Below are 10,821 nucleotides of genomic sequence, written 5' to 3'. Positions count from 1 at the left end.
TGTCTGACTCCTTTTCTGTGTAATCTGACCATAAAGCTTCAGCACTCCGGGTGGACAAGGCTGAAGGATAGGGGTAGGGGTGAGATATTACTTTATTCTCTACGGGCCCCAGTTTCTCTGTATGTAAAATGAAAGTTTCACCAGGTGATCTCTGCTTCACATGGGGACTCTGAGACTCTCATTTCTGATACTGAACAAAAGTGGGGTTCTGTGCCTGATGCGCCTAACAGCCAATCCATGACACTGGGTTTTCAAAGAGAGAAAGAGTTTAATGCTATGTGTGAAGCAGGGGATCATATGACCTATTAACCCCCAAATTTGTCTCCCTGAGTCTAAGGAGTTCAGGGTTTTTATGGATTCAAGCAAGAGGAGATGGAGTTGTTATCATTACAATATCAAATATAAAACAGGACTAAGACTAGGCTAAAGAATGACCATTACAACACTAAGTATACACAGGGCTGAGACTAATTGAGTTTCAGCAATTTCAGGTATTAACTTTTGGCTATTTTACAAATTAGAAAGAAAAAATATCCATATAATGATTCAGTAATCAATCATTTTCTAATTCTTAATTTCTCAGTTACAATTCCAGGGAGAGTTCCTGGGCCTTGGCCAGGGGGCCCTAAGTCTTCTTTCCTCTTCTACAGAATGGACAAGGGTTATTTCATTTCAGAATTAGTGTTAAATGTATCCATATAATATTATCCAAATCTTCTTCCTCTTCCCCTTTCTTATTTCTGATCTCATATTAGCTCCCCTTCCTAGTAGAGGGTGGATGCAAGCAAGAGTGTCTGTTCTACTATTATTTATTCTTTCAAATATAGGTTGGAATCTACTATGTGCCAGGTCCTGTGTTAGGCCTTGGGGATTTACCAGCACACAAGACACAGTTCTTGATCCCACAGAGAGGACAGTGGAATGGAAGGAATGGGTGGTGGGAACTAGAAAGCAGAACAGGCTTTGTAAGTTGGCAGAAGTGGTGCCTTCCTGTGGGGTGCAATTTCACAAAATTACAGAAAGCCTTGTGCCTTTTTAATGCCTTTCCTTCCCAGATCAAAGATTCATTCCTTTGGCCGATGGCTTTGTCCCTCCTTTTAAACACTTTTGCTTCAAGTACACGCTAATGCAAATGAACTTAACAGTCTGCTTTTCTGGGACCAATTTTGGATAGGGAGGCAAAATTGATCCCTTATACTTCAACCTGAATCCTGTTCAAGTCCTGACCCCAGCCAAGCCCTAACGCTGACAAACCAGTGACCCAGGCCTCACCCTAAGCTGGTCACAACCCTGCTTCAGGTGGGAGTACTGATGGTGGGGGGATGAGAAAGGGGTAGGGCAGGTTGGGTGGGATTCCTGAATGATTTGCACTGGCTCACTCGAATTCCCCCTGCCAACTACCCCTGGCCAGGGTGAGCATGGCTCCGCCTAGAGGAAAGATCCCGCAAGGCGCGAGGAGAGACTACGAGGGGCGGAAGGGTCATGCGCAGAGAAAGTCGACCGGCTCTCCGCGCCGAGGGCGGCGCGCAGGGGCGGGAGGCCGGTGCGGCTCGACTCCTGATTGGCCGCAAGCGGAAAGAAAGGGGCGGAGTCAGAGCGGCGCGCGGCCTGGCGGGTGTGTAACGGCCGTTAGGCGAACTGAGGGATCGACCCGTTGCCGTTGGCAGACGTAGTGCCCGTGGTTGGTGTCCCTGAATGAGGGACTTCGCTGCCCACTTTCGACCCACGTAAGTTCTTCTCTCCTCTGGGACCCCGTCGGATGACCCTGCCCCTCCTTCTGCAGCCCCGACGAAGCCACAGACACGGGACCTACTTGTGTGGAGGGCCGAGAGAGTCAAGCGCATGCGCAGAGCGACTAACTTGAACCACCCCTCTCCCCTCCACCCCACCGTTTCTTATCACCTCTGCTTCCTAAAATAATGCGCTGCACACACCTTCCCTCGTGTCCCGGTCGCCTCCCCTTCCTCATTAGCTTTCTTTTCCTCCTCTGCCATTCATTCCACAGAAATTGCTTTACCTATGTGCTAAGCCCTGTGCCAGTCGCCAGGGAAACAACCGGAAGCACGTTTCTTTGCCCTCAGGGAGCGTTTAGTCCAGGGAGGATAGTAGATGTTAAGCGAGTAATTACTCAGCTCTGCGTAATTGTAGGGTGGAGAAATAGGGAGATCACAAAACTAATCTGAGAGGTCAGGGAGTCCTCCCTGAGGAAGTTTGAGCTGAGATTTGGAGAATGAAAGAGAATCAAGTTTGGCGGCGAGTTTGCCCCAGGGGACATTTGGCGATGTCTGGAGACATTTTTGGTTGTCACAGCTGGGGGGAAGGGGTGTTGCTACTGGCATCTAGTGGGTAAAGGCCAGGGATGCTGGTAAACATCCTACAGTGCACAACACAGTCCCTACAGCTGTCGGAATTATCCCTCCAAAATGTCAGTACAGCCGCCATTGAGAAACCCTGCTCTAGACAAGGAGGAGCTGGTGCTTTGGATGATCTGAAGGGATAGTAATTAAAGCTGATTTGTTCAGTAGAGTGTGTTCAGCACGTCCCTACAACAAACTAGGAGGATCAGAACAACATTTGCCTTCTAATCCAGTGTATTTTCATCACTTGGCAGAGAGCCAGACACATAGTAGGCTCTCAGGAAATTTTGGTTGCTTAATTGAATACTATGTGCTAGGTAGGGAGGAATGGCTTTCCAAGGATGATTAATAGAACCATGTTCTTAGGCTATGTTTTATAACGGTCTGGTGGTTTTGTATGTCTCAGTACTAGTTCTTTATAAAGGCAAATTTCTTGGTAAGGATTTGCCACCTTTTTCTTGCCCTGGTTTAATGAATGGTTGAGGCCATGAAAACTGTGATGGTGTGAGATTCTTAATGTGGCTCTCACCTTTCTGTGTCTCCTTTCAAATCCTCTCCTGTCTTCATGTGGTTCAGCAGTTGACAAGTGTGCTGTTCCTCACCAAGACTGTGATTCCTCAAGGGTTGAAATACTTGTAATAGTCAAAATCTAATTCTTGGGTAGCAACTTGGGAAATAGAGCCTAGGTGGTGACCAAGGGCAAAGTGAAGAAATTATACAAGCTGTCCCTGCTCCTAACTGCTTTGAGAAAGAATATTTGAAGAAATAATGGCTGAAAATGTTCCAATTTTAATGAAAGACATGAATATACACATCCACACTACTTTGGAAATTGCAGCTCTGAGTAGGTCTGAGGCAGAAACTCCAACTTGTGGTACCTTAATAACTTCCTTTATTACTCTTCCTGTGTTTTGTCACATACAGAAAGAATGGGGGATGGATGCATAGCATTTGAAGCCTCTAATTATCTGTGCAACCTTCAACTCTTAATCTTTATTTTCGAATCCATAGAATGAAGATAATAATAGTGACTACCTCAATATTTAAAGCTCTTAGAGCATTAAGCATGAGACATGATACCTATCAAGTGTTTAGTACAGTGCATGATGGATAGTAAATACTGAATACATGTTAGGTTTGTTGAACAAATGAATATTTCGGTAGTTTAAAGTGCTTTAAAGATAGAAGCCATCAGTCTTGGGTGCTTTTTATTTCTCTGCCTCCGTCACTCCTGCCTTTATTGACTATTTGATTATTCATATTGCTTCTTCAACATTCATTTCTCTCACCTTTATCCCAGGAAATCTCTGTCTCCTTTAAATAGTTCTAAAAATTTCCACAGTGGCCCTTTTATTTCTAAACCTAGTAGGGAAAAGTCAAGAGTGATTTATTCTGGGTTGTTTTACTCCTTAAGGAGTTCTCATTTTTTTTGTAAATTGAGATATGATTCACGTACCATAATGTTCACCCTTTAAAAGTGTACAATTAAGTGGTTCTTAGTATATTCACAAGGCTGTACAACCATCACCACCATCTAATTCCAGAACATTTTGATCAACCCAAAAAGAAACCCCCACCTCTGTAACCAACCCCCCTACCCCCAGCCCCTCAGTACCACTAATGTACTTTCCCTCTCTATGGAGTTGCCTGTTCTGGACATTTCGTATAAATTGAATCATCCGATGTGTGGTCTTTTGTGTTTGGCTTCTTTCACTTAGCATGATGATTTCAAGATTCATCCATGTTGTGTGTATCAGTACTTTATTCCTTTTTATTGCTGAATAATATTCCATTATATGCATATACCACATTTTATCATTCATCAGTTGATGGACATTTGGGTTGTTTCCACTTTGGGGCTATTATAAATAATGCTGCTATGAACATTCATATACAAGTTTTTGTGTGGACATAGTTTTTTTTTTTTTCTCCCTGAGTATATATTTAGGAGTGGAATTGCTGGGTCATAGGATAACTCTTTGTTTAACTGGAAGTCTTCCTTTTGTTACCGTATTTTCAACTCATCTGAATGTAGAAGGGTCTCAGAATCCAGTAGGTCTACCATGTTGTTATCCTTTAAAGAAAGAAGTGCAGAAAAGGATTTTGATATTGACAGGAAAGGAGACACTAGTAGATAATCTAATCTTTCTTTGTCACCATTAGCACAGTGAATGATATTAGCCATAAATTAAAAGTTTTTATTACTGTACAAATCTTCTGTCACCTGAAATATGAAGAACTGAGGTATCAGAATGGTATCATTTCTGTCATAGATGCCTTGAATTAGTGAGGGTTTGGATTGTACAAACTTCTCAAAGTACATTAAAGTAGAAATTAATAGCCCTTCTCTTTTTAATCCCAGAGCTGAATTTTACTTCTAAGAATTGTGTTCTGTAGACAGAGTTTGTCTCAAACTCTTTTGGGGCTCTTAAAAATTATAAGTTTCTAGATTCTGTTTTCTTTATCTTCAAGGGATGGTACTGTGCTACTCTTTGTTACATACTGCTAAGAAATAAAAATAAAAGTATTAATTAAGCATTTAATGTAGTGTCAGACACTGTAAGTGAATTCTAAATGAAGTAACAGGAATAGGTCCTCTTTTTATCCTCACTGTTGTATGAAGAAACTGAGGCACAGAGATAATTAAGAAATTTGCCCAGGGTTATGCAGCTGATAGATTGCTGAGCCAGTCTTCGAACCTCAGCAGTTAGATCGAGAGTCCATGTTCTTTATCAGTACCATATACTGCCTCTCAAGTAAAATGTATGATTATTATTGCTTGCTGTTATTCATTATAATTGTCTTGTTTACACAGATGGTAACTAGACTCCTGTTGAATTAGAACAAATATTGAATGTTTTAAGGGGTGAGGGAAATGGGAAGAAAACCTCATGTTTCCATTGAGGATTGGGGTTCTACTTATGACCAAGAATTCTGTCCATCTCTGTGGATGTCATATCATATGACTCATACTGGAGGAATCAGGGAATTTTATGTTAATTATAATTGAAACTGTAATACCTCACTGTTAGTTTGGTTCATTAAGTCTCTCTCCTGCCACCCGCACCCCAACCCTATTGCTAAGAAGATCCTTGGCAAAGATTTCTTAATTAAAAGTAATGTTATTTTAAAGTTTTTAAACAATTGTAAGGGTTCTAGAACCATATGACATCAATATTGGGAATCTCTCTTTTGTTCTAGGTTTGCTCTACTTGCTTTAGAAAAAGAAGTAGAGTGAAGTATAGTGAGTTGCTTTGCCTAAAAAATATCCTTAGGAGTAAAATGTGGAAGAATATTTGAATAATCTGTGTGGTTTTGACAGTTTGAATTGAATGAGAACTGAATTACAGGGAATTAAAAGATACTGACATGATTTGATCGATTTTTCCTTCATTTTACAGTTGGCTCAGATAACTGTGATGGCTATGCAGGAGAAATACCCAAGTGAGAGGATGTGCCAGGCCAGTTCACCAAGTGAGTAGTCAAAGTTTTCTGGGTTAAATTCTGACCCCTGCTCTATTTAATTTTCTTTAAGGGAAATACTGAGCAAACAAGCATTCACTGAAATGCAGGTACTGAAAAATAGTGGTTGAAACACCAAGAAAATAGTAGCTAGTTATAAGGGACACAGGACCACCACAATGACATAGGGCAACATTGAATAGGAAAACAGGTCTCCCTGGGAACAAATATTTGTCTCTGGTCCTACATGGCTTCCAGCAAATACCATGTGATTGATTGGGAAGGGAGGATGCATAACAGATCAGAACAGACTTTGGAATATATTTCCATTTGAAATCAGAAAAACACAACATAAATTACTGTGTTCTATGTTCTCTTTGTAGTCCTCTGGGTGGGTCAGTCATCTGCTAGTCCACAAACGTCGGAATTCTTCTTGGTTGCCAACAATCTCTCTTGTGTACTAGAGAGTTGGGAATTTATCTCTAGAATGGATTGACAAGATTTTCAAACTCAGTAGATATACTGGATATATTAAATATATATATATTAGATATATAAATAAGTATAAATACACAGTAGATATTAAGTAGATGTGATATGTTTCAAATAGGAAAGTAGCATTGTATACATGAAATAAAGGGAATACATGAAGAAAAGCGTTCACTTTATTTAACTAAGGATCTGTTTTAATTGAAATTTAAAATTTCACAGTGTTTTAGTTATGGTAGATATTTGTTGTGCTGGGCACATTGCCTTGCATGTAATAGGCACTTGATAAGTATTTGTTGAATCAATTCGGCATCACTCAGCAAATGTTTATTGAACATCTGCTTTGTGCCTGGCACTGACTGGGGTCTAGATTACACAGTTTCTTATGACAATTATGTGCATAATGCAAGTTGTTTGAAGTTCCTTATAAACCTCACTGCCTTTCTGATGGCTTTGTTTTTTCTTCAGTAGTCTCTCATTCAGATTAATAATGGTCTTAATAATTGATAAGGATGCTGCTGATAGGACATATGACAAAACACAAAATTTCAGCTTTCAAACTTAAATTGTGAAATAAGCATAAGTCTGTATAAATATGCCAAAACGTGTTTTTATTTTAGTAAATATTTCTTTATAGAATTGGGGTATGGAATGGTGGATGGAAAGGTAGCAGTGGTGAAGAGTGGAAGATTAGTAGTAACAGGGAGTGGTTTGCAGTAGGAGGCCAGGACTATGGGAATAAGGCCCTCAATCAGTTTTCACTATTTCAGAAAGCCTGGCAAATTGTTCACTGACTAAGCAGATAAAACTGTAAAGACTCACCAAGAGGTCAAATTTCTGTGCTTCTGACTAGAATTACATTAGTTTAGATAACACTGGCTAATCTTATGCTAATCAGAAGTTAAGCTTGTTGGCTAATGTTTTCTATTAAGAGTTTTTACAGATTACTGCATAAATATAGACTGGACAAATTATTTCAAATCAGGCAGTCAATGGTGACTGAAAAAAAAAGAGTCCTGGGGAAAGAGGTAGGATGTTATGTTGCCCTCATTAGAAAGCAAAAGTAAGACTAGCATAAAAGGAACAAAAGTGGAAGAAAGTAGGTTCAAAAGATGGAAGAAGCACTAAATTTGGAGACCAGCATAAGGTGATTTGTGTTAAAATGTTGCTGGATTTGAGTTCCTAGGTTCTTGGCCATGCCACAAGGAAGAATTCAGTGGCACTGCACGGATAGAGCAAGCAGGTAGAAAATTTATTAAGCACACAAGAAAGAGGAACATGCGGGCACTCTCACAAGGAAAGAGAGGCAAGAGGTCCTGGCACTGTGGGGCAATCTGCTTTTATAGATTTTTGTTCCTTTTGTAATTTTTATCAACTATTTTACTACCCTACCCTTTTTCCTCCTTCCTTGATACATGATTATAGATCATTCAGGTAGGGTTGGCTGCCCCCTCCCCCTTCTTCCTCCTTTGTTGATGCTTAATCTTAGATGGCTCATTCAGGTGGGGTCAGTTGGCCCCAGGTGCTATTTATTGCTATTCTTCTCAGAGATGATCTTTCTCCTTGCCCCTTGACTGGTTCTTGGAATTTGCCTTTTGCTCATCATCCAGCCACCACCCTAATTGTAACCCTGCCTCAAAACTACATTTGCCCTCTGCTGCGGCCCAAAAGGGCTTTTGTAGCCAAAGGACTAAAGAAAGCACTGGACACATTCTGACACATGAGCCTTTATTATGGGGCTTACCTACAGGGTGGCGAAGTTGAGTCACATTGCCCTGAATTCAGGGGCTTCTCTGAATGGATTCAGGAGCTGCTCTGAATGGCAGTGAGTTCAGAGCTCAATGTGGAAATAGTCTGCACTTTGGGGGTGCTGAATAAGCTGGTTATAAGGGCTCCACATTCCAATGGGTATGAGAGCATAAGGCAGGGAGTGGGGGGGATTGATTGTAATTAACAGGGAGGAGGAGAGAGTTATAGATTATCTTGTAGATAACAGTATCTCAGAGTCTCAGGGAGGAGGTAGTTTCAGGTATAGATTACATTTAGCACCTGATATTACAAGGAGACTAGATCAAACCTTAACCGTCTTAGGTCAGGCAAACTGCTGTGTGCAGTCTTCAAGACGCTTGGGGGCCCAGGGCTCCCACACCCTCCATTAGAACAAAGAATCTATAGAACCATATTTTCTGACTTCAGCTCAGACTTTGACACTTTTAAGTTAAATGGAGGATAACTACCTGCCATTACCTTTTCCATTTTTTTAATCTTAGTTTACATGGACTATCAGATACAATTTAGAAAAAATTTGTATTATTAATTTGAATTTAATCCTTTGTCAGTATATTAGTAATTAAGTTTTTTGAGCACTTCTTACTTATCAGCCTTCAAAGAGCAAGCTAATATCCTGAATGTTTAATTAGGTTGATTGTAAATGTTCAGAAATGGATAGCACAATACTGGGTGATGATAGCGCAATACTGTAAGTGTAATTGACAAAACTGAGTGTGAGTATAGTTGAAACAGGAAGGCTAGGGTTGTGTATATCACCAACAGGAAGCTAAAGGATAAAAACAGACAGTATAACTTAGCAAAACCTACGGTGGACAATGATGGTAGTTAATTGTACAAATATAAGAGAGTTCTTACATGAACTAGAACAAATGTGCATTACTATTACAAGGTGTTAATAAAAGGGGGGTATATGTGAAAAACCGAAATTAATGCAAACTAAGGTCTGTAGTTAACAGTAATATTGTAATACTCTTTCATTCATTGTAACAAAGGCACTATACCAAAGCCAAATGTCAATAATAGGGGGCTATAAGGGATAGGGATTTTTTTTTTTCTGGAAGAAATGAGAATGTTCTCATATTGACTGTGGTGGTGAATGCATAATTATGTGATTATACCAGGAGCCGTTTATTGTACACTTAGGACAGATTGTATGCTGTGTGAATAAAATTGTTTTAAAAAAAATAAGATTGATGTCTACTATCAAGGTGTACAATACATATTTTGGGTAAATGTATTTTTGCCAGTGTAATTAAAGTATCAATAATAAAGCCTGTTAGTTGCAGTGTTTTTGCATCTGTTTATGATATTTTGTAGGCAATGAATAAATCAGTTTCAAAGAGTAAAAGAAAAAAGAGTACACTAATAAAGTCAAATCTCATCAATCTTGTCTTACATGCTCAGAAATTTTAGTGGTTTCTTTGCAATGCTCTCAGAATAAAGTCTTAAGCTCTTCAGATTGACTGTCAAAACAAACCTTGATCTGGATTTAGTCTTTGACTATTGAGCGTACTCTGGTTTGACAATCAATAGTTTTCATCAGGGAACTGGATTGTCTGTTACCCTAAAAGGCATTTGGAAATACATGAGGATGTTTTCTGATTGTTACAGTGATGGTAAAGTAGGCTGAGGGTTACTGCTGGGATTTAGTGGGTGATGGCCAGGGATTCTAAACCATCCTGTAATGCATGGACTACGCATTGAAGAATTATCATGCCCAGAATGCCAAAACACCTGTTGAGAAACCTTGTATGAGGGACAGAATGTGGATATTGGAATTAGAAAGACCTGAGTTCTAATCTCAGCTCTCTCTTCTGTAAAATAGAGGTGATAATACCTGCTTTTCAGTAAGTAGGTAGAAGAAATCATGTTTGTAAAGTGCTGTGGCATCTAGTAAACATTATTGTTTTTTGTCCCAGTACTCCTGGATTCTTGGTAGGTCTTATTTCTGCCTTTGAACATTCTCACCTCTTATGCTATTCCACTTAAAATTAACTAGCTGAATGGCTGAAATAGGCACAGGAGAGAGAAAGAGATGAGGTGCTGCTGTTCTCTCGTGGGTTTAACAATGATTTTTTACTAAATGTTCGCATAGAATTACATCATCTGGTTCACATTAAAATGCCACTTGTTTCAGGTTCTGGTGTGATTCAGAAGGGCAGTTCCTTAGAGACTGAATGGCAGACCCCAGTTATCTCAGAGGCCTTTCGGAACCACTTCAGCCGCTGTTCAAGTGTCACTGACAGTGGGGACACAGCCATTGGCACATCATGCTCAGACATTGCAGAGGGTAAGTTTGGATTAATGATTTGATTACCAGTATGTGTAGTCATTTATTATGTTCCATGTATATTGTCATTTCCAGATTGTGTCATTTCCAGAATATTCATAAGGTTAATCCATTCACCCAGGGAGTCTGCTTGGTTCTTCCTTCACCATGCTTCACACATCTAGTCCCTTCCTCTCAATTTCCGCTGTTTTTCCTATCTGGAACAACTTTCTAATAAGTTTCTTGGTCTCAAGTTTTTCCATCTACCTGCAGATTCATCTTACTGAAAATCTCATTTCATAGTTTCCCTTTCCTTTAAACCCTCAGTTGTTCCCTTTGCTCTGAGGATACAGTTCAGAGGCCTCAGTAATTCTGTGTCTGGCTCCACCCTACCCATTCAAGCCTATTTCGTATCAGCAGGGAACCCTCTGTTCCAGCCAGGACTATTGTCTT

The 10,821-nt window shown here is 40.0% G+C and overlaps 1 protein-coding gene across 2 annotated transcripts in view; it reads left to right on the top strand.

Annotated features, from left to right (window-relative positions):
* Positions 1-1,590: 1,590 nt before the first annotated feature.
* CEP85 (centrosomal protein 85) overlaps positions 1,591-10,821 on the top strand; it is a 39,810-nt gene continuing 30,579 nt past the window's right edge. For both annotated transcript variants that reach the window (XR_005215458.1, XM_037828071.1), the window contains exons 1-3: positions 1,591-1,727; positions 5,759-5,831; positions 10,237-10,389. Coding sequence is in view for 1 of the 2 variants with exons in the window: in XM_037828071.1 (XP_037683999.1) it covers positions 5,777-5,831; positions 10,237-10,389 (208 nt within the window). In the remaining variant the exon portion in view is untranslated. The remainder of the gene's footprint in view (positions 1,728-5,758; positions 5,832-10,236; positions 10,390-10,821) is intronic.

This window comes from Choloepus didactylus, chromosome 2 (assembly GCF_015220235.1).
Source record: "Choloepus didactylus isolate mChoDid1 chromosome 2, mChoDid1.pri, whole genome shotgun sequence".
In the NCBI taxonomy this organism is placed as follows: Eukaryota; Metazoa; Chordata; class Mammalia; order Pilosa; family Megalonychidae; genus Choloepus; species Choloepus didactylus.
This window is presented reverse-complemented; position numbering and strand designations above follow the sequence as displayed.